Source organism: Porites lutea, chromosome 7 (genome assembly GCF_958299795.1).
Source record: "Porites lutea chromosome 7, jaPorLute2.1, whole genome shotgun sequence".
In the NCBI taxonomy this organism is placed as follows: domain Eukaryota; kingdom Metazoa; phylum Cnidaria; class Anthozoa; order Scleractinia; family Poritidae; genus Porites; species Porites lutea.
Window position 1 is genome coordinate 9,168,149 of NC_133207.1, and position 24,936 is coordinate 9,193,084.

The following is a 24,936-nucleotide window of genomic DNA, read 5'->3' on the forward strand; positions in this document are numbered from 1 at the left end:
GGGCCTGTTATGATCTAAGAGATGGTCTGTTTGAAATTTGAACGCCCACAGTAACTTCACTTGGTCATTTTCCATTACTACCTCGGTAGGATGATCATATACCAGGTTTTATTGGACTGCAGATCGTTATTTTGGCAGAGTTACCAAAGAACAACCTTAGCAACCTGATCGTGCCTCCAGTACTTATATTGCTTTTGAGCTAAATAATTACATTGTTGTTTGTTGTATATCGCTGACATTTTCCTCCCTTTCACCACATAGGCGACACATTGGTCAAACATCTTTCTTGTCAATCGTGTTCCTGATGTAATTAGTCCGCAGCCGGGCCTGATCTTGATTATTATTGTTACTACTATTAATGCTATTATTATTGTTATTATTATTATTATTATTATTATTATTATCATTATTATTATTATTATTATTATTATCATTGTTGTTGTTGTTGTTATTCAAGGATTAAAGTTACAGGACCGATCCATTGCATTTAATGACCCATTGCATTGCTACAATTTACTTACTTTTTCGTTCATATGGTGTAATTCAGCCCTAATTTGGAAACTATTGAGCTTCATTTATACACCATTTGCAACATGGAAAAAGAAAATAGGGAAGGAAGCATTGGATATAAAAAAATAAATAAAGAAAGAAAAACACAAGAGTTAGAGTACTTACTTATTTTTGAAACATCAAAGACGACAAAGTAAGTGGCATTGAAGCCTCGATTAGCTGGTCCATCGCCTGTGAAAAAGCCCATATAAGGAGTATCGGTTGTGTGTTCCCAGGAAAGCACAGCGAAGGGACGGTAGGTTCCACAGAACGGGCCAGATATGAACCTCAAAGGGTTAATGCGAGCAACTCCCATCCAATCATTCTGCAAATTTCTGAAATAGAATCAAACGAAAAAAGATAAAACGGGAGGATTGAGAACGTGTGCTCTGGGTATGATTTGCTGCTCAGCTTTCTATCTTTTTATAAGCTTTTAGCTTCCCGCACAGACGAACTTTTGGATCGTTACTTAATCCTCCCCTTCTCGGGAAAGCCTTAAACGCGTGACAAAGCCCTCAAAATGTCTGCAATGGAGGCTAATAAGCTTGCTAGTTGTTTTGAAAAAAAAAACAGTTGGCTAAAAAACTAGTTCTACTCACGTGCAGTTTGGAGCTCCTTCGGAATCCCTGAGGTAGACCGCCTCAAAAGCCACCACCATCCGGAAACGCTGAGGAACATAGACTGGATGGAAACCCCAGTAACACTCCAGATTTCCAGGTATGGTCTGTGGGAACCCAGGACTTGTGAATACACCCATTCTTCCAATAACGTCAGCTTGGTATGCTGCAAAATCAATCAGTTAAGTAATCGAAATATGCCGCGAGCTTTTGGCTGAAATTTCTCCATTCTTTCCTTATTTTTTATACGAATGTTAATAAAGGCTCCTTGAGATATTAATTCTATAGAAACAAGTTTAATGGTAATCAGTGCGGTACAAGATTTTAAAAAGACCCTCATGGCAAACTGGAGTCTAATAAAAAATCAGCCCCTGTTAAAAGAAAATATCTCCGATTATAATTATCCCACAGGTAGATCTCTAAAACACATGCCTTTAAGATGAAAAAATATAACTTGAAGGCAGCTGATAATACGACGTAACCACACAAAAAAAATACATTGGGAATCTGCGCAGGTCTGTCTTTGACTTCCTTTTAACTCATATGTTATGAGTCTAACTAATTTTGGTCTCAAGAAACTTGTTTCACAACACCCCATTGTTGACCCATTCTACAAAGTCTAGTTATCAAAGAGCACGGTAAAGTATTTCTACAGCTAAATTGCGTGCACTTGAAATCTATGATCAACGATTCTTCAGCTTCATAGGAAAAAGGAAGAGTTGAATACCTAGAATCTGCATGTGAGCATCGCTAGAACGAGCCTTTGTTTAACATGGATCATAATCAAAAGCATTTCATTTAAATGAAACAAGGCTGCTTTCAAAGGTACCTCGCCGTTCTCGTGGATCACTCATCGGTCCATCTCCAGCTCTGGTAAAGGCTGCCACCCTGATTTCGTAAGGTGCTGGGCCGCTCTCAATCGTAATATTTGCCTCAAGGGCATCTGGTGGGACAGATTTTGTGTGAAATGCTCCTGTATCGCCAGCGCGATAGAAGACCTTGTATCCACGGGGATTGCCGTTCCACTTGTCGTGAGGAATTGGCCTCCACGTAATATAGAAGAAAGTGGAATCGTCGAGGTAGGTATTTGTCCTTTCTATACTGGGGCGTTCTGATGGCACTACAATGAACAAGACACTCTTGAAGTGTTAACTCGAGGTTGATTGGAGATTAGATAAGAAATGAGGAGGAGATAAATTCTCAGGAAGCCAGTGTGCAGGCAATACACTGTAAACTACTGACTGCCTTATGGTTCATAGAATAGTCAGGCTAGGCATAAAATGGAAAAAGATTATTGTTCAATCGTTACAGTCTATAAATCTAAAGTGGGAATTTCCAATTAAGTCTCGGCAATATGCTGTAATTTCAAGCAGTCTTCCACAGTAACAGGCAATACCAAGAGGCCAAGATCGAGACCCTGCAAATCTACGACATCAAGGAAACATCAATGAGGACGTCAGTATGAAAAATAACAGAATACACATTTCCCAAACTAGAGAACTTCAAAAATAAATAGACTGCTTTAATCTGTAGATCAGTAATTTCCATTGGCCGATGAGTGCTGCAAGTAGAGTGCGTGATGAAGCTTAAATCGTTGATATGTCAGGTATTTATAAAGTATAACGCGACTTCACAACTTAACAACTGCGAAAATCTATCAGTTAAATACATAAAACAAACTGAATCTGCATTATCGAATGTATTTAACTGTAGAGTTCCAGTAATTGCGTCAATATTCTGAGAAAAGCAATGCCTCAATACACCACTAAACATGATTTCCTCCGCTATAATATTTTCACGTCCTACTTTATCGACCGTCGAGTATTCCTCAGGGAATTTGTTTTTCAATACGCGAGTATGAAAACACAAAAATCAAGGGTCTTGGTTCGGGGAAAGATTACATCATTGCTACGTAAAATTACGGAACGTGATCAACTACGTGTATCATCTCAATCATCGCCAAGAATAAACCATAATTATGCTCATCACGAGTCTCATTTGCATACAATGAAAGTTGTCTCGTGGTCTCGTCTCGTGGTCTCCACTAGGAAAGCCTGGGAGACCGACCTCCCTGTTGTGTCCTAAATACGAAGAAGAAAAACGACTTGCAGATTATGACTCTCGGCGCAATGCAACCTTGACTGAACTGAACTTGGTACACTCTTTTCTTTTTAAAATAATTTTGTTTTTCCGGTCCAGGCTGAATATTATTATTTTTCTTACGATTTTGCGCTGAAAATATTCTTGCATTATTCTTAAATTTCCTTTTTAGAATGTATTGTGGTATAAATTGCAATTAATGGCAATGGCACGTTGTTTTCCGTTTTGGTGTCTAGTTTTGCCGATAAGAGAAAGAAATCATTTCACGATTAAGTTACACGATTTTTCAGCACACAAAATTATATTCTTTTCAGCCTTGGGTTTATTCTTATCATATTCTTAAGATATTGCAAATTTAAGCCTTGATATTCTTATAAAATATATTATTTAGGCTCGGCAACTGAAGTGTTTACATAGAGAAACGGAAAATTTGCCCCGACTAGGAGGGTGACCCTACCAATGCAAGTACACTGTACGCTATGAACTAAGATCGTTTTACCTCCTTCGTCAGTCTCCAAGTCTTCGCTCTGACTTCTTTCTAAAGTGATCTCCTCCGTTTGATTGTTATAAATTAAGGCAACAATTTCCACGGAAAAATTAGTTCCGGGTCTCAGACGATGTACTTCCGTTCTGTTTATATTCCCACGAACAGTTGTGAGGGTTGGACCTAGCTTTCCATCGGTAGGTGTACAAACCACTGCATATGCAAATAATTCGAGCGGATACGTCACTGGTGGATGATGATGCCACTCAACTACTACCTTGTCAAGATCTATCTTCGTGATGTTAAATATGATCCAGTTTGGAACACGGGTAGCTAAGAATATATATATATAAATAACCATTAACTATACAGATCGTGTGTTTATATCATTTCTGATTATTTGTGTTAGTAAAAAACGCAAAGCATTTTTCATCTAATGATAAGCGTTCCTTTGCAAGGGATATTTTATGGAATACCAGTGTGAAATCGTTATCACGATTTGGTAGGGAATATCCTCGGCTATGAGAACTCTTTTTTAAACGTCAATTTTCTTGAATGTATTCTGGGCATATCGTAAACGGGACATTTCGAATTAGATTCTTTATAACTCTCCTATTCGCCTTCTTGCTCTTTTCATCGTTGGAAAGTCATGTGATTACCTTTTAGATCTTGGACAGGTATGGAAAATATCGAAAAAAGGATTTTGAAGGGGAGACAACTCTCATTTTGTAAGTGATAACCTGTCTTCCCGTCCTTTTATTCCCCCATACACGTTTCAATTTTCATGGAGTTGCACCCTAAGATAACTAGTAAATAAAGGTTACGCATATGCCTACCTTCCCATGTAGATTCATTTAACACTATATAAACCAATTCAAATCCTTTTTTCTGATCGCTGATATGATTGTGACTCTCATAGACTAAAGGCACCCTGTGCGCTTGCACGAGGACAGGTTTATGTTCAAAGGTAACGCCGCACCATCTTTTTGGTACAACACCACTATCATCTCCAACAGCCACAAAATGGCGCCTGTGGATTAAAAACCAAGACTCTTTGAATTTAGCCTGCGAAAGAACTGAGCCGCTCCTTTCTCCTCGCGAAACGTCTCCATTGGCGAGAGACGAGGAGGAGTGGCTGCTTTTGCCGGATACGTTGAATTACTTTTTATGATTTATTTCTTTAAACACTGAAGCCAGTGACACCATAATTGATAATCCCAGACACATGCATGTAATGTGACCTAGCATTATTTATATCGGTTGTAATCCTATTTACATCCTGGAAGCCTGCAAACTACCCATTTGATTAATTCGAAGACCGTGCCATCAAAATTGCGACGCATAAATTATGAAAAATTATGTAATACCTGAATCGACTCCATAACGACCATCCTACGAGCAAAGCCTCTTTTTTCTTCTTCAGTAAGGAGGAGAAAAGGCAGCTCTGCTTGAATGTCCAACCTTTGAGGTCGCCGAGGCCCAAACTTCTAGACTAATCAATCTCGTTTTCTTTCTTTCTTTCTTTTTGTCATTTATGTTGTTTTATTTTTCTTCCAAGCATCTTATTATTAATAACTACCTATGGTCATAACCGAGCCCACCGTAGAAAGCGCACGGCTATTAGACCTGGATTCGAAACTATATCATAGCAACATGCTGCGTATGCTCAACGAAGATCTTACTCGCTCATGGACGCCAAAATTTAGCAAGCCAAAGAAAGGCTCTGTTGGCAGGGTGGATAGCGACATGCATAAAACGACGACATCGGGAACAACTTAAATGAATAAAATGTAAATCGGTGTAATTAATCTGAACCTCACACATTTGTCTTAATTATTGAGACAGAATCCACCAGGACATTGAGTAATTTTGATTTTCAGTGGACAAAAATCTTGTACCAGAATAATTTAAAGCATATTGCATTCTTTCTTACATTTTTTAAGGGCTAAAGATGTAATAAATCATCTGTAGTAACACCCCAAAAAATATTCTCATGGAAGCCCTAGAAAATGAATGTCAAATTTCACAAAATTGCTTCTTACACATGAAATTTTTAGATTTTTACCTGGCATAATCACAATTCTTGTGAAATTTGACATTTATTTTCTCGGACTCCCATTAGAAATTTTCTTTAGTGTTACTACAGATGATTTATTACACCTTTAGCCCTTGAAAAATGTAAAAGAGAATGTAATATTCTTTAAATTATTCGGGTACACGATTTTTGTCCACTGAAAATTAAAATTACTCAATTTCCTGGAGGATCCTTCTTCAAATAACTTACTCGCAATCGTGCTCAATATCAGCATGAACAAACCACAACAGGACACTTTTGTTTCTCGACTGGATGTACCAGACGCACTCAGAATAGGTCATTTCGTTAGGATACCCGGGACTTCGAATGAAATCGGTAGTGCTATTCAGCCACCAACCGCATTCTAAGATGAAAAGTAAAGAAACCATCAAAATGGTCTACTAACTAGTTCTGTAAAATAACAAAAGGTATCAAGAGCGAATATAATATTTTCTACAAACATTTTTTTTGTTTTTTTTTTTTGAAAAAAGGGTCAAACAAGAATCAACATATAATATTTACAGCGAAAAGTAAAAATTGCCTACCAGGCTCAAAAAAATCTAAAATATTTGTAACCATGATAAAACACTGCGGCTCCCGTTTTGACCATTACAAAAAGCAAATTGAGAATGAATGTATTTTTTGTTTTTGTTTGTTTGTTTTTGTTTTTGTTGTTGTTGTTTTTCACGAGTTTATCAGGTGGGTGAACAAATTTCAAAGGGACTAATAAATTCTGAAGTTTTCCCCGATGACCTTTCCCATATCAACAACCATAAATAAATCCATTTACCTGGTAAATGACTCACCAATCAGTCTTTTGGAGCAACATACAAAATGATGTCCATATCAAAGTAGTTAATTATAAGTCACTTTTGTGCTTTTCGTAATACATTATCCAAATTATAAGCAACATTTGAGGTTTCCACTGTAAAAAATGACATTACAAAAAGTGTTTTTACAGCGTTGTATGCCCAAGAGCGCAGCGCACTGGAACCATAAATCGCCAGGAACAACCAGTATCGCTATCGAGGACAATGTAAAAAATAACCTGACAAAATATTTTGGAGTTCTTTACCAATTTGATTTTTTTTTGTTTTTGAAGCATTCAAGTCGAAAATAATGACTTACTTGTTCTCATCCATTCTTTGTTCTGCTGGATTCCTTCTCCAGCTGCTGTGTAGGCTGTAACCCACACCTGGAACTCAGTCCACTGTGGGAGTCCTGTTATGTTATACTCAAACTCATCAGGGCCCACAGTCACAACTTTGAAAAACAAGTTTATGGGTCGATAATCGCCATGGTAGTTTTCTTCCACGTGGACTCGATATCCTAAAAGAGTTCCTCCTCTTGCACTTTCCTCCAACTTTTCCCACCTGATCCAAAGAGTGCTGAAGTCGGTGGCTTTGCGCTCGTAAATGCGAGGGTTCCTAGATGGAACTGGCAACAAGAAGATAAATCATACTTTAAGTATTCCAAAATCAAAGGCTCCCCGAAAACAGTGGGGCCAAGTTTGACAATGCAAGTCATAAACGGAGACCTCATATATAGGTAATCACCATATTGAAACAAATCAAAGGAACGTAATAGATAACAAGCTACGCCCATACCAAAGTGACCTGGGATAAAAGAGCTTTTAATGTTTTTTCTTCAAACTGCATTCCATCGTTCTTAAATACCCATCACTTAGATGTACCAATAGTCAAATGCGAGCATTTTACTCTTTTATAACGAAGTAGTGTATGCTGAGCCTTCTTAATTCTTGAAGTAAAATTTCAACCTAAGAAGGACTGAAAAAAGATATTATTTCACCTCAATTCTTTAACACATGTTTACGTTTCACTCTATTATGACAAAGTATATATAGTTGAGCCTTAAAGTTCTCACGTAGCATGTACAGGACTAAGTAACGATGGTTTTTCACTTCATCACTTCTTAAACAGCTGTTTAGGTTTTGCTCTTGACTGTTTAGCCTCTCAATAATGTCCATTGGTTAAGAATCACCGAAGTGAATTGAATTGCATGAAATTTAATAAACTCTTAATGTAAAATTAACCACTCACTTCCTTCTTTAGTTTGAAAACTTTTCCAGTCTGTGCTGCCACGCGTTCCATTACTTAGAATGACCACGATTTTACCAGTATAGTTCGTTCGCGCAAGCAGGTTTTCAACGAGGTGAGCACTTTGAGATGCCGATAACCAAGTTGGATGGTATATTTCCCTTGAAGCTTGATCGCCAATTAGAAGGTACCCCTCAACAGTGGCTCCACCCGCAAAGCTACTCGGGGGCGGGGGCCACGACACGAGTGCTGACGAATTGGTAATATTTGTTATTGTTACTTCCCAGTCTCCTAACACTGACCCTGATGGGAAGAGGAGAATAGAATAATCGAGTTGTTGAATTCATTTAGCACGCGTTTCATATTGTTGGTTTTCACATGATGTCACTAAAATTCAAACTGCAAAACTATCGATCCTACTGAGATTTTACTTTCATCATGTATTAGAGCAGCTGAAAACTATCGTTCATAAAAATTTTTGCTTCAAAAGCGTTCTTGGTTTTGTGTTAGAGTACGCATAAATTTCTTAGCTTTTGCGTGACGCGGCTTTTACATGACGGCCGAGAGCGCCGTAATGTAGGTTTAAAAAAGTGACTTACTTTGGGGAATTTTTCTATTTAAACGGCTAATGTATTAGAACCAGTATTACTTTGATGTTTATGAGTTCCTCGAGGGATAAATTCTCGTTTTTGTAGCAAAACTCGGTAACAGATGTTTCTGTTGGTTTCCGTCCGCCATGTTGGTGTCCATCCAGGTGGGCACCAGCATGGCGTCTCCTTACAAATTCCTTTAAATTTGAGTAAAACATTTCTTCGGATATCTCTATAAGAAATATTCCTCTGACCCGAATCTTGGCGAGGCTCTTTGTATATTTACCTCCTTTGATTTCCCAGATTCTGGCATTAAACTATTGAACGGTTTTGATTTTGATTTCAATCGATTTTGAATGGCGTGACACTGAAAACCAGCAATAAGACCGGTCTCTCTACGTCATTGTGGCGTCATGTTGTTAAATTTATTCGCAGAAGCCAAATTTCATCTCTTTTTCCTGAAAAGTAGCCATAAAGCGAAGGACACCTTAATGGTAATGTGTCTGATAAAACCATATAGTTCCGCTTACACATTATTGATATTTACGATATTTAAAATTACTGAAATTTGAGCCAAACGCCATCTCTTCAGTTTGAATTTGTTCCTTTTCAGCTACAAAACCCGTTATTTAAAAATCCACGTTTTTTTGGTCACTGAAAAACCTGGACACATTTAACAATTATCCTTTGAAATCGAGATAAATATTCCTAAGGCCACTATTTGCCGAGATTGAAAAAAAAAAAGTTTTTAAAATTACTATATACACAGGAAGTGATCCCGACAGAATTAGAAAGGAAACCTGAAAAAGCGATTTAAGTTGAAATACCGAGTTAATTCATGCGTTAACTTAGCCGTAAACAGTACATGAGCAAACGTTAGAACTTTACATTATCTTCAAACACGGCAAATCATAGTCTTAATCTTTTTGTAAGCTTTTGCATCAGTGGTTTAAAAGAAAATATCCAAAGTTTGAATAACTACTTAGAAGAGACGCGGAGCTTTATGCTTCTTTCAACTCACCGTGAGTAAGTTTTTTTCTTTTTGGTCGCTTCTTGCAAATGCTGTCAACAGCGGCTACGATCGAGGTGAGCGTTGTTTATCTGTGGTGTTCATTGCCTTGTTAACTTGCTGGCAATAAAATTTGCGAAAATTTTGCTTTCCTTTTTTTCCCCATAAATTGATTTCTATTTCAATTCGTTTTTCCAGGAAATCCCGAGTTCACAAAACAGTGAAAAAAACACCATAAAGTCTTTTCCTACCTTCAAACACAACGACACTCGGCATTTTCTTATATGTTCAACAAGTTCTTACTCTGAAACTTTGGCAAAACACCTCGTCTAGCGAGGTAAATGTTACGTCATAGTCCGAAAAAACGAACCAATCGGATTGCTTGGATCACCAAGATCACTGAGTGTGTATCTACTAATAACAGTTATAATAAACTTGATAAAATATGCTAAATTTAGTATAATTGATACAAGAACTCAATTATTAAGAATAAAAATAAAACATTTTTATAGAATGAACGCAAATTTTGACAAACAGCTGTCAAAAATTGGACTGACAGTTAAAGGAAAAGGCATTTAATGTATATTAAACGTTACCTGTCAAGTCTTCTTCAGAGAAAGCCTTGAATTCGACTAGAAACTTGGTACCATTATTTTTTCTAAACTCGTCGTCATATCGATGGTAATGGAATCCCCAGGCTTGTATATCAACATCCCTGTTCTTTATAAGAATGGAGTAATTCGTTTCTTTTCCACAAAAGTCCATACTCTTACTTTCGTCCCAGTCGCGATCAGGAAAGTGTACTCTAAGTTGCCCACTGAAAAATAGGGCGGTAAAATTATTTGTTTATTCATACATTAAGCCATCGGTTAAAAAATAAATAAATAGAACAAAGGTTCAACAAAGTAATAAGGTCTGAAGGGTTGCCGTATGAAAGTTATTCTTAATAACTTGCTTAATAGGCTGACCATGTATTATACTCCGGTACATTCTCTTCAAGGGACATTGAAGAAGGCTTTACATGAACATAAACACTGACCTGCAATAATTCCATTCTCTGCGGCCAAGAAAGAAGTTCTTTAATGTCACCATCATATACGACCCGGTCGGAGGTCGAAGTCTCCAGTGACAGCGGATATTGTCGTCATGTTGGTCTTTAGGCCTGTATGGAGTACTAGGATAGCCAGGACTTGAAATATTTCCCATCTGTGCATTTATTACACCACCACATACTAAAAAACAAGTAGAAAAACTAATTATTTTTTGGTGCGTGACAGATTATGTGTAAACTTTAAAAGCCAAATCTGATTCCAGGTTAATTTCGATTTAATCTAGGTTGATCCTCAATCTCTCTTGTCTCTTTTGGTGAAGAGACAAAACAAATTGAGGAAAAAAAGGTAGTAAATAAACTTATAAAACATAAGGGGAGCGTAGCTATGAGCGTAGGTCGTGAACGCGTAACATTGGTGGCATTTGTTTAGCTGTTGCCTAATCCCCTTGGGGTCTATAGTCTGGGAACGAATCTAAAAATATCTTACCTGTGGAAAATGGAGTGTAAGTGGGTACCATCTCTTCCCCTTTTATACTATTAACTAGGGGTAATCATAGATTAAAGGGTGTGTTCGATATGCGAAGTGAGTTATTTCCGGCTCAGGCATGTTAAGGCATGGGTCACCTCATAATTTGCATAATTTGGCAAAGTGGCATTTGAAACGGATTGTTTTGATCAGTCGTCATGAAACTTGGCAAATAGTTTTAGCTCGGTGGCCTTAACAATGTGTGACATATTCATTGTTGAAATATTAGTCACGTGACCTGGAAATGAACGTTAACGTTCAAAGTGTTCAAATTAAAACGGTGGAAAGGAAATGAAAGAGCGGCAAATATTTTTAGGCACCAGTGTTTTTCCCATAGCCTAGATAGCCCTGCGTGTATGCATAGGTGGAGCAAGGATTACAAGATAATGAAAAACATGTCACGTGACTTATAAAAGACTTAAATAACTCAATCCATCTTGCAGGGCTAATTGACAATCTAGACAGTTTCGCTGACAATTTGATGACAAGTATTTTTGTAACAACTTACCCCGTTTGAAAAAACAGGTTTTTTGACGTCATGGTCCAAGGAATGTCACGTGATGCTTGGGATGAATTTTCCAAAACTATTTTAGTAAGATATGTCTTATCATATCTTTGTGGAACCCTTTACTTAGATCCTTCTACGTCATTAAAAATGATCCTTGCAGTCGCCGAGGGGGTCTTTTTAGCCTTTCAACCGATGCCTTAACTTGCCTGAGGGGCAGACCATAGATTTTTACAGGCTTCTATTGTAGAGTTCTTTTAATAAATTTCTAAATCATTACTTAAGTAAATAAAGTGCGGTGTTATCGGGAAAGGCTCGAGCAATAGTTATTTAACTTGAACGCTGCATGCGTTTTTTATTATCTACTCAAATCATCGAAAGGGCTTAAAATGTGACTCAAGGTTGAAAGATCCACACTTCAATTCATGAACCTTAATTTATTAAAGTAACTAAACGATCTTCGAAAGTCGAAAGAACATTTTTTGTACGCCGTGTACACCAAAAATTTGCTCTCTTAACGCACTTTATCGCATATGCCTGAATTCGAACTATATCCAAGTAATCTAAGGCGCCATAAAATAAAGGCAACAATAATAATAATAGAGCAGAATTCACCTATGTTCTCGTTAAAACTTGATTTTCGCGACTTCGCTAGCATCAGGAAAACCTTGAATCGAGCATAAGAAGGAAAACAGATCGAGAAACACTTTGAAAGTTTCCTGTATGTGTTATACCGATCCAGTCAAGTTGATCAACAGTCATCCAGTAGTAGTCGAAAGAAGTCATGTGTATTGTATCGTATCGTTCGTACCCAGGGCGGCGCTACGTTCTTTCAAGAGGCGAAGTTATTTGGAAGTCCGTCGCCAAAACTCTCAATTTTTTCTGGCTAACAAATTTATGATGGTGTTCTACGAACGCAACTATTATTATTGTTGTTATTATTATTATTATTATTATTATTATTATTATTATTATTATTATTATTATTAACTTGATATTAGTTTTGACCTAAACCGTAAAGAAAACACGCTACGGATGTTTTGGAAGCAGCGCTTACGTTGTGAACATAAATAATGCAATTTAGGTTATTTTTACATGGTGGATAATGGTGGCTATAGAAAATGTAAGGATTGGTTCAAGTTACTTTGCAAGGATATGCATAAGAAGAAGTAAGGCATATATGAAAGAAGCACATGAGCACAAGCAGTAACATAAGGAACCTACGTATATATAGCATTAATAACGCAAGTAAAACCTTAGGCTCGGTTTCTGCCGTTCTCCCGAGCCGGGTCTTTGATACTAGTGCGGGCTCTTTTTCCCGAACAGTGGCTGTCAATTGAGCCAAGCAAAACCCTCTTGTGTTTCATCTTTCTCAGGGCTTTAATTTTTTTTGTTTCTCCTCCTTTCTCTTGTCTACTCTACGAAGTACACATGGAAAACGAGAGACGACCCTCTCTTCTCGTCTCAGCAGCTGCCTACGTAGTTATTTATAAGACTACAAAGTTGCACAACTTCGATTCCAGCGTCCTTTCCTACTCGACCTCCCTACACCGAGAGAGAAAGGACCTTGCGAAGGAGGTTACAAACTTACACGCAGCGGAGACTGTTCTGGTTTTTCCCTCTCCTGCGCTTGTGTATCCTGAAATGGAAATAACGTAAACCTTCCCGGGAATTAAATTATTCAAAGTAACTTGCTCAGTGTTCACGTCCAAGTCCTGGTATACTATCTCGCCTGATCTCCCAAATCGATGATATCTCAGCTTATATCCCAGTATTTTTCCTCCACGATTGCTCTCTTCAATGGATTCTAATCGGAATGAAATGCTGCGTGCATCAAAGTCTTGTCTCCAGTCGTGGATATAAGGTGCTTCACTGGGTACTTGATAAGAAAATAAACAAATAAGGAGGAGTTACAAGTAATGAAACAGCTAGATACTATAACAAGAAACCCCTGAAGTAAAGGGAAGCTGTGAGCTGCGTAGCTGTTACATTTCCTTGTCGTTTCGCCATCACAAGGTGCTCTTCAATTCTTGTTTATGCCAAACCATGCACAGCTGGTCAGAGCAATTACGGATCGAGAACACGATCCTGGTAATAGAGTGGCAAGACTCATCCAAGTAGTTTTGTTGTAACTTTAAGAGTGTGCGAAAACTCTTTCTAATATCTATCAATCTATCAGTTAAGTAGTCTTACGACAGTTAGCAAGATCAAAAATAAACTAAGACTGTAAGAAATATCTTAAGGCAGTCTGCAAACATACTTTCTCAGATATACGTACTTATGATAAGCTGAACTTTGCGTTTAGTTCATTAGCTTTGCAGCCCTTTAGAACCTACTACAATTGTCGCCCGTTTAGTTCTTTCTTTTTTGACATCTTGCATTTACTCTGGGTTGTACTCCTAGCTCCTATGTCCTGTCAGAAACGTTGCTCACACTGTCTGTAGGTGGCTCCTCCTCCTCCTCCTTCTCCCTATGTTCTGCAGTTAGTCTTAGATGTCATGGAAACAAAACTATTTTGGAATTGCATTTAATCATAGATATTTCCTGCAAAAACAATTCCCCGTCTGTCCTCTTCGATCGAAATCAATACGTCCTGTCACTAATTGCATGCACTCAAATTGTGGGTTGCTTGTGCTAAAATATTCTACAATCTATTGCAGTGTTAAATTGAGCGAAACCAATAATGGCATTGCACAACTAGTTGCTGACTCAGTGCGCAATTGGAATGTCTTACGATGGCCCAAATATGAATAGTAATTAACACCCTAAGCGTTTAATTTGTTATTTGGTGTATTGCATTTACTTTTCTCTGTTTTCCATCCCTTTGTTTTCCTATCCCTTGTTAGTAACTGTGCTCACATAGTAAGTAGCTCCTCCTAAAATATTCCACAACTCAGTAGTATCGGGTATAATGGCACCCAAACGAATTGTGAAATTGCCTAATTGATGAATCGAACGGGTACGACATTTTGATATTTCCATCGATTTCCAGCAACCACAACTATTTGCAGACAACCGCTTGGCTTCGAATAATGTATAAAAAACTTTAATTTCTTACCACCCTCAGCAGATTTAATGGTGAGTCTTTCACTTTTGTAGATATCATTATTTAAGGCCACGAGATAGACGACAGCTTGGAACTCTGTGGCTGCAGGAATGTCTGATACGTTGACCTCCGTCTCCGAAACGTTAAAAAACCTGAGCATGCGTATAGGATTGTAGTTTTTATGGTCATAATGATGATCATTATTTTCATGAATTTCTGTTTGATTCAGAGAAACTATGAAGTACACGGCGTTTAAATCATTTGGGAAGGAGCTCCAGTTTACGAGGAGACTTTTACCACTCGCTTCAGCTGTTAAACCCCAAGACTCCGTGGGAGGATCAATAGCTACAAAGAAAGAGGAACAACACAGTTAAACATGCGAGCGGAGCATGTGAAAAATGCCGTTATCTTATAACGACGACGTATTACTAATTGCAAACTCCTGTGTTTTGGAAATATAGGAAATTCAAATTCAGAAAGAAAGCCACGACTCTTAAACTCCGCCATGAAATAAGCGTATTTTAAAGCTCAATTACTTAAGGGTAAGTATTAAGAGTACACTTTTTTTATTTTTTTTTATTTTTTATTTTATTTTTTTTTTGTGTGTGTGTGTGTTTTGTTTTTTCAGGGATACCCAAACATTACCAGACTTGTGGGAAAGAACAGAAATGTATCCAAAACACTAATATAGTCACCTGATTCAAGGCCTCCTTTGACAATTACGAAAGAAGTCCACACTCGACTTTGCGGATTCTGTATTCGAACTTCTGCTTTAAGGAAGTTTGAATCTCCGAACGGTACTGTTGTCATATCCAGGCGTAGAGGATCGCATCCTCGGTGAGTTTTAGCCTCCTGGTCACCCTTGAGTATCGTAGCATATTCGTCGCTATAAATGAACGGCGTATCTTTAGATTATTATTACGGAGTTCAAGCAGCAACGACGGCGACGGCGACGGCTATGAAAACATCACTTAAAAAGTAAATTCGAGCTACTTCAAACATTATCGCGCTTATTCCAACTCGTTCAATTCGTCAAATGTTGTCAAATTATCTGCAGTTAAATTCTAAAAGACTGCCGTTGAAGTTCAGGAAAAGAAAAATAAAAGCGTTGTCACATGTAGTTCACGTCCTCGACAAAACGTGAAATTAGGCACTTTCACGTTGTAGTCGTGCAGCAACGGCAAAGAAATGCACAAAAAGCGTGATGCACGTGCAAATTTGCTGTTTTGCTAATATTAACAATTGTTTCTTATTTACCTTAATTTTATTGTAACTATTTTTTGCCAGCTTATCATTAACTCCTGATAGATCGACAGCAGCAAGACAAAACAACAACAAAAATAAGTATACGGTATAAATATTCGGTAAAAGTTTTTTTTTGTATATGTTGAAAAAAAAAGTATACTAAATATATAAAGCTGAGTCAAAAACATCTTGAGTTAATCGTCTTAGTTTGTAATTATTATTATTATTATTATTATTATTATTATTTACTTGTATTGTATTTTTTCTGATTTAAAGCGAAGTTAAACTTGGCAAACTGACAAATAACTGACACTAAAGGAATGATGATGATGATGATGATGATGATGATGATGATGATCATAAATAACGGCATAAAAATAAAACTTGAAAGAAATTTGCCTTACTTGTATCCGCAGTTGTGGAACTTTATTTTCCATATGGACATTAGAAGGACTGCATTTTCTATTCCAGGATTGTAAATTGTCCAAGAGCATTCGCGGGTGTCCCAGTCCCAGTCCGATCTACTTAGGTTCATCATTCCGTATGACTGATTAAATGTCCCTCCACAACCTAACAGTAGCAAAATACAATATTAAACCGTTAATAATTATATAGATTTAGCGAAGGCTAAAAGCGAAGCGTCTATGTATATACTTTTCAGTACTTATAACCAAAAAAAAAAAAAAAAAGGAATACGCTTCAACCTATAAAAATCCAGAAATTTATACTCAACTGATTTTAAAGCAAATAGAAAAAATTATAATTCAATTGATTCGATCAGTCCGATCGCAACCACCGCCACCACACTCCTTTGAGAAGCCAATAGCCTATGAAATTTAATGTTTTATAAAAGCTGGATGTCATTGTCATTCACGAAACTCTTTGCCTGGGTGCATTTCACAGTTTATGTTTGTAGGCCACTTCGGGGTGATATTTTGCATTTCAAACAGCTCTCGCGTCTTGCCGGTAAATGGCATGGCCACCCGGACTTTTAGAGAGAAAAAAGAACGTGCCCGCGCTAACTTTGGCCACCATTCACCCATGGGCAAATAGTAAATGGGAAATTGGCCAATCAGAATGCGCCGTGCTTTATTCTTGTTCTGTTATAAAATAATATATATTTTTATTATTTTAGATTTCTTCATGCTTGTATGGGAATGTTTGACAGACAGTACTGCCACTTACCAACTACGATGGTCTGCCATTCCGAACGGGGTCCTGCTATGGATGTAAAGGCCTCAATTGCAATCTCGTACTCCTTCAATGGTTGCAAATCGAAGAGAGTCACTCGTTTTTCAGACGAGCTGATGTTCATTTTTCTCTCTTCGTGATGATGTCGTTCTCTATAGTACAAGTTATACCCATTAATCACACCATGTTGACGTTCTGGCGGAATCGGTCTCCATACAACAACGATAGCATTGCCGGATTGCAGATTGTGCAGATGGAAAACGGGAGACACACTAGGCGCTAAAGGAGACACAATAATAAGACATGAACCAAAAATGCTGGTCCTATGGTATTATTAGTAAAGACAACAACATCTGATTAGTATTTTGTATTTTTAATTGAATTGGAAGAGGAATGTAATCATTTCAATAAAGCGTCGGTATTATTACGAGGAAGTATTAGCACGAGGAATTTAATTTTGAATATCCCAAACCTATACGAAAGAGCCGAATAATACCCAGTACAAAAGGGTACATTACCAAAGGAGAAGAAATGTTATTTTTTAACGAGCTGAAAGCCCGAAAATAGAAGCATATTGAGACAACTAAGAACAGATAATACTCAAGGCGAGATTGTTGTAGTTCGTAAGAGGAGCGTAAATTGTTCTTCTTCGACGTGACGAGGAAGTGTGTAAAACAAAGAAAGAAATCGTTGCGTTATTTACTGCATTCACCACTTTCTTGTAACTTACCGCCTGGCGGCGTTGTAATAATGATCGTTTTACTTGAGTAGGACGGACCATCAGTGAGTGAGCCATTGAAAGCTAAAATTTGAACCACGTACACACGGTTTGGTATCAACTCTTGGATGTGTCTATTCCTGTCGTGCTGATAGACTAGATAAAGCCTGGATATATCTTTATTAAGCTCTTTTACCATTAGAGCAAATTGAGCAATATACTCTCCATGTCCAGGAAATTCTGTCCATTCTACTTCAGCTTCGTGTTCTTTTACCCATCTTTCAGAGACATTCCATGAAGAGAGCGCAGTTTCAGCTAATGTTTATAAGAAACGAAAAGAAACGTAATTAAACACGCCCATGCCAGTCCTACTAAAGGAACGCCGCTACCAGAATTTGGCAATTGTCCCTACCGGACTCTCATCAATTTCAGGGCTGTTAAACGGCAACATGGTCGACTCATCATCGCATCGTAGTCATAATTCCCCCCCTGGTGCAATGATTATAAGAATCGGAGAAATTTTTTCTTGTGAAATCTGGGTTCCTAAAAATGTTTTTGACTCCGAGCAGTCCCTTTTCAGTCAGTCGAGTCAAGGCTCGGCAGGACTGGAGAAAGGCAAAACCCGGTTTTCCCGTGGCTGGCCACGGCTGGCTTCGGAATCCTGGGCTTTGGAATAAAAGAGTCCGAAATCCCAGTAGCGATTTAAATTCGGAATCCAGGACCCACTGACAAAAAGTCCGAAATCCAGTACCTGGAATCCGGAATCCATGGCGTGGAATCCAGAATCCAAGACTGTATTAATTTCCCTTACGTGGAACAAAAAGTTTTACTCAAATCTGACTACCTGTTCATTCTCAACAGATAAATTTGCAACAATTACGTCTAGTCCTTTTCCGCTAGCCTAAGGTTTTTTTTCTTTTCCGGGATTCGAATTCCTCAGTAATGTTTACATTGCCCCCAACGAAATATTCATTGAGTCGTATCACCGATCCTAAAATGTTCAGAACAATCGTCCAAAAATCTGTCGGAACCATTGCTTTACGAATAGCCTGCATTGCTCCTCCCGCTTTGCGATTCGTGCTCGTCTCGCGATTCCCTCGAAATTCCATGTAAGCCTCGCTTGGCTCATAAAGCGCCAGTTATGCAGGCTACTTAACGAAAGGCTGTTGTAATTATTACCTGTAAAATTACTCTGCAGGATTTCATACGTGGCTTTAAAACCAGAGGAGCTTCGGTCGTGAAGCGCCGAAAAAGTAAGATCAGCCTGACTACTTGATACAAGAACGTAATTAACATCTCCATCACACAAAAAACTGGCATTCTTGTTCACTGCAGATGAGAATGCAAGATAGTCTTGCAACCTAAATCAGACAAGAGAAATGGAGCTTAAATTAGTACGTTGAGAAACAATACAGGGTTCAGTCTAATAAAACTACAAGAAGTGTACTTGACAAGTGTAACTATTGTTTTTAGATACTAAAACAATGGGCATAATATAACACATGAAACCGTTTTAAGAAATTGGCCCAGGAGTTTTGCCAATTGACCAGGGTTAACAATCATTGAGCTCGAGTTCCATGTGCGTCCATGGTCACCTCTCGTTACTGGTCGCCTCAACTGATTTTTTTTTCCAAATTTGGAACCTCCTTCTAAAAGCCCCACTTCTCATATCATTTAGTGACTTTTTGTGGTAAAGGTTCAAGGGTGGATTTAGCGGTGGGCTGAGGGGGCTGCAGCCACCCCTTTTTCTTTGAAGAGAAGGTATGACTTTTTATAGAACTCTCAGAAAAATAAAAAGTATCTATATAGCTAACAAGTGGAAAAGTGTTTCGGCCACCCCTTTCTGAATTTTCTGGATCCGCCTCTGAGGTTTTATAATTCTCTGCAGCACTATTATGAGAAGAGAGCGCGTTTGAGACGAGATCTGCACTGTAAATGGCATTTTCTCTGCAATATGTTTTCTTTTAAAAGTCAGTCGCGAAAAACAAAACAAACAAACAAAGACGCTAAGACACTACATGCAATTGGCCTACCTGCAATAGAAGAACTGGTAATGATGGTAAACGGACAAACTCATTTGATGGAATTCAATTAAGATTGATGATGCAGGTCCACTTGGTCTGATTGCCCAGTTACAATATTGGAATCCACCATATTCACAAGGATAGCCTGGGCTTTGTATGGTGCCATTATTGTCAGTCAATGTTGTCTGTGCTTCACACGCTTTAAAGCAAAGTACATTTTGTGAGGTAATCATTCCTCTTGTCGAAGGACTATGATTTAATAGCAGCAGACATGGCTTACTGTAACGTCCACTAATAGCTGCTTTGAAAACTATTTTTTGCACAACACTTGTATTCATTCTATGGACTTGCACAGAAAGATTCGAAGTTATCGTGCCTTCTAATATCAAATAAAAGCTAATCTTAACAAAACGATCACAGTACAACTCCTTAACAAACATAGCGCGTCCGCACAGGTATGCAGTCACCGGATACCACCTCATGTAACGTTCATTTTTGGCTCTTACTCTTGCGTGTGAGGCGAAATCCGGGAAAACACTGCATTTTGATATAAAAAAAAATATCTGACAGAAATTAATGCGGAGGTGCATTTGCAATTATTCTTTCGATTCTCTATTTTCCGTCTGTCTCTTTCCCCTGCTTTGTTCTCCCTATTTATCTTTTTTTTAAATTAAATCTTTAATATACGTAAGGGCGCACAGGCGTGCTGGCGTACTGGCGCACTCGCAGCTAAGCCCCTGATTTATACATTGTTGCCCGTGTTTCCTTTTTATAATATACCTCTAGTTATAATTTGATATAGAAAGAAAATAGCCCAACAAGGAAATGAATTTTAAAAGACGAATAACAGTTAGAAGAATTTTCTAAACTTCAAAACTTTCAATTTATTTCAAAGAACTATTAATTTGAGAAACGATCGACGCATTAACGCCTTATTTGATCGGATATCCAGACATCTCGAAGACCGCGGTTTCAACTAATTTCCAGTCGTCTGAATACCCGGTATCCTATAATATTCGTTCCACTCAAACAATAATAAAATAAGTGTGGCATGTGTAAATTCGAGCTCCTTCGAAAGATTGCAAAAATATTTATGGTAACTTTTCAACGGTTATAATTGTGAGTTAACACAGAACGGACTTGACCAAAACAAAGTTTTGGTCAATTTCCTTTGACATGTTTTCGCCTCCGAATTTGTGTAAGGATTAATACTAAGCAGTAGTTCTCAAAATAAATGAAATAATTTCATCTCATCAGTATCAACAATGACTTAGAGACTGTTCATGTCTGGCGCCTAAGCACTAATGCCCGGGTACCGGCATATAATGGCCGGTGTTGTGTTCACCCCTTGAGTACCAGATATGTGACTATGTGTAGCATGTTTGTTCCACCTCACATTCAGTATCAAAAGCCATTTTAAAACGTGAGCGTGCTGGAAGTTTCTGGTATTTCCAAAGCAGTTGATTGCCTCAGACCTGAAAGAAAATGCGTACACAAAGGGTCCCTGCGCGCACTTAAGCGCCCGAGCACAAGGTCCCGACCTTGAACTCGGCCAAAAACACCTTTCACGAATTCTGGCTTAAATTGGCAGCCTGAAAAATGGATTTGTTCACATTAGTGCCAGTTGAATTTCGTACTCGGGCACCAAGTGTGAACGCTGCCTCAATCTCCACGGAATTTTCCGTAGAATCTCGGCTATGCTGGAGCTCTTACATGTAAAAATATCCCTGTGGGATTCCTGTCCAATTCCTGCCAAAGTGTATCCAGCAATCCAAATATCATATCTGGCTCCCGTGCGAAGGCCTGAAAGAGTGTAGCTTGTCGTTGACGCACTGACGTTCTCCCGTCCTCCATTGTTATAACAAGAGGAATGATAGCGAATAGTATAACCAAGTAAATGACCGTTGTGCGCATGTTCTGATATTGGATGCCACTGGATGCGAACACTGTTTGTTGTAATAGAATCAATCCGGACATCTGATGGTGATTCAGAAGGAGCTGAAGGAAAAATACAAACGCTGACAATTTAAAGTACTTAAATCTAATTTCGCGAAATATTGTTGTCATATACAACCTTTCTTGGCAAGATTTAATGCAGAAGTAAGGAGAACGTACATGTTTGCTCATCAACGTAGAAGATAGACCGTTTCCGGAATTGAAAGATCTTTAACTTTACCAACTCTCGAGGTAAAAAGTTTTTTCGAGAGAGGTTAACTAAAAAAGTGCCTAGGTTATCGGATTATTGTAAGTGAATGGAAACATTTCTTGTGTAAAGCATATTTATCTATCCATGGGTTCTTTTGCAGTTGTCTGACAAGTACATCGCGCAAGACTCTAACCAAACTAAAATCCAACAAAATATGCACTCACATCCTTCCAGTGTTTTAACATTTGCAGCGCTACTTTTATGTGGATTTCCTAAATCATCAACGGCGAAAACCATAACTGTATAATCAGAAAATCCATCTAGGCCATCAATGATCGCGGATGTGACATTTGAAGGCAGAATTTTTCCTGTGGTTTCATATCCCCCGTAGTGGTTCGACCAGCTCACATGAATGATGTACGCTTTCACCTGTTGGCTGATCTCGTTGGTTAGCCCTTGCCATTGGACGTAAAAGCTTTTTTCAGTCACATTGAGGATGTTGAAATTCCAGCCACTAATTCCTGGTGCTGCAATGAGGTTGGAATTATGGCTCAATAATTGACAAACCAACAAAGTAATCCCTTTAAACGGATCGTGAGATGTTACACTTACAGTCTTCTTCTTACGCAAAGCCCTAAGTAGTCGCATGGTTTTTGATTTTGTCACGACGTCTCGCGACTGTTTCTGACCCTTTTGGATCACTTTGTGGCTTGACACTACCTCTTTCAAAAGTTCCCTCGATTTTTATCGGGCATTAGGATTACTTTACCGTCTACTGGTAAAAAAAACGTCGACCTGGTACAAGTCTATTTTACTATGTTCGCTATAATATACAGTGCATATAAACATTTAGTAATAATATACAGTGTATACACCTGATTGGAAAAACGTTGTCACTTGAAATGTATAAACCATGAAATATGGGACGTAATGAATTTATGGGTAGAACTTTATTAGCATTGCAAATTTGAAGTTTTTTCCAGAAATGTTTACATTATCGAAGCTTTTTGAGACGATGCATTTCAAAAAAAAGGTCTAACGGTTTCCATTTTTTATTGCCTGTAAGCTCACAAATTTCCCTTTGCATGGCACATCTGGGGATCTCTGGCTACAGTTAAAACAGCTAAGCCATGTTCCTAACACACACTTTCAAATCTTAAGGGATGACCTAAAAGCTTTCTTGGAAAACTTAAAAGACAACGGCATGACAAAGTACTCCAGGGGTCTGCATCCGCACGAGTAGCTCGTGATAATGTTAACTTTTGTTGAAAGAACTTTGAATTTGCTTTGCTAATGAGTGTATACCCATAAATCCTTGGAGCATCATAGTTCACGGTTTATTATTTTGAAGTAACGATGTTTTTCAGTCAGGTATAAATTGGACGTAGCCTTTTCCAAGCTCCGAGATAGTCGCGTCCGCGAAATGGAGACAGCTCCCCGTTTCCTTGATCATGCGCTAACATTTTCGCCTGCCTTTTACTCACGCGCTACTCCTTCTATCTGAGAGCCTGGAACAGGCGATTTTGTACGCTGCCATGATTTTGTGTCGTTCGGGTTTACAAATTGTCGATAGGGAAATGAGCGCAATCACGAGTATGCATGTTTTTTTTATTATCATTATTTATATATCTCATCAAATAATATTATTATTTATTTATATATATATATGATTATTCATTTATGGGCAAAATCTAATAGTCTACTACCGTAAAACCCAAACGTAACATTCAAACGCCGGATTTACTAAACCTTCAGCTTACCTGAGCTTAGGTCTCCTTTCATGAGAACATAGCTTGCAACAAAAGGCAGTGCGTAGTTATATTCGTCCCAAATTCTTACTACTACAGTGACATACGTTGCAGAAAAGAACCACAGGACAGGAGTCTTTAAGTGCTGACAGTTATGTCTGTTTTCTATCTCATTCCATTCGTTCCAGATTTTTACCTCAGGGGTTCTGCGAAAAGTAAAAAGTGTAATCATTTTGTAAGTAATATATACTTTATGCAAGGTCAGCTTTAATAAAGCCAAACTATTCTAAATAATAACTGTATAAGTACAGTAACACAAACAAACCAAGGACAGAAGGGGCACCAGAAAACTCACCCGCAATGTTCCCTGAAGCGCTGAAGATTTACAATGACTTGATATCCGTTAGGATTTTGTATTGTCCATTTGCACAAAGTCTCTTGAGGTTTCGGACCCCTCTTGAAAACCAACTGTCCTGATATGTCTGTCAGGTTAGCATAGCATTCTAAGAAATTTTAATGAAGAAAATGGGGGTTAGATTGTGGTGGAAAGAAACGTACCATGCTGATAAAAATTATTCATTTCCTTTAAAATTTGCAATACTGTAATAGTATCAATATAAGGTCACCTAAATTCGAGGACAATAGGTATTGTTTAACATTGTTATCGTTGATTGTTTCATATGACGCCTTGTAAGGGTCTTGTAAGGACAAAATGATCAACGAGAAATAACAGTTCTACCGGGAAAAACATCTCTCAGATGAGGTTAAAATTCTCGGAACCACAGAAGCAATTTCATCCTAGGGAAAGGGTGAGAGCTGCAGTTGGAGGAACGAAACGAACGACGCTGTAGTGGTACGTGAGGTCAATCAAGTGCTGATCAGAAAAGTTGCTGGATATATACTTGATGAAACAAACCTAAGCTGTACCAGTTTCGTCCTTGTGATTTAGTCACGCTTTTCCAGTGGCATCAAAATTTTACCCAAAACATGCTTTATTTGACTTGTTAGTATAAGATAGTAAGACACAGTTCTGAGAACTTAGAATCCAGTTTGTTTTAGCTGGTTTTGCAAGTGGGCGAATTAAAATTCGCCGTGGGTTCGCCCTGAAACGACCAACGATGTTCAAAAACCCCTCGTAGATAAAATAAGGAGATAAGGTAAGAAGTTTTGATGTATTTTAATTCTTTTTTTCATCCCCAACCATTTGACGACCCCTTACACTGTAGCTCGTTTTCGCTCCATGTAGAACGATGCAT

General features: G+C 38.1%; 1 protein-coding gene across 1 annotated transcript; it reads right to left on the minus strand.

Moving 5' to 3' along the window:
- Positions 1-1,960: 1,960 nt before the first annotated feature.
- LOC140943238 (uncharacterized) lies at positions 1,961-24,936 on the minus strand. The gene is made up of 21 exons (XM_073392306.1): positions 24,882-24,936; positions 24,036-24,183; positions 23,693-23,886; positions 22,157-22,459; positions 21,500-21,784; positions 19,796-19,985; positions 18,942-19,123; positions 17,775-18,077; positions 17,039-17,323; positions 16,258-16,423; positions 15,304-15,494; positions 14,621-14,953; positions 13,154-13,441; positions 10,520-10,712; positions 10,077-10,297; positions 7,885-8,184; positions 6,953-7,261; positions 6,035-6,188; positions 4,587-4,780; positions 3,766-4,083; positions 1,961-2,286 (listed from the first exon to the last, which is right to left on the minus strand). The coding sequence occupies exons 1-21, from the start codon at positions 24,934-24,936 to the stop codon at positions 1,961-1,963; spliced, it is 4,938 nt and encodes a 1,645-aa protein (XP_073248407.1).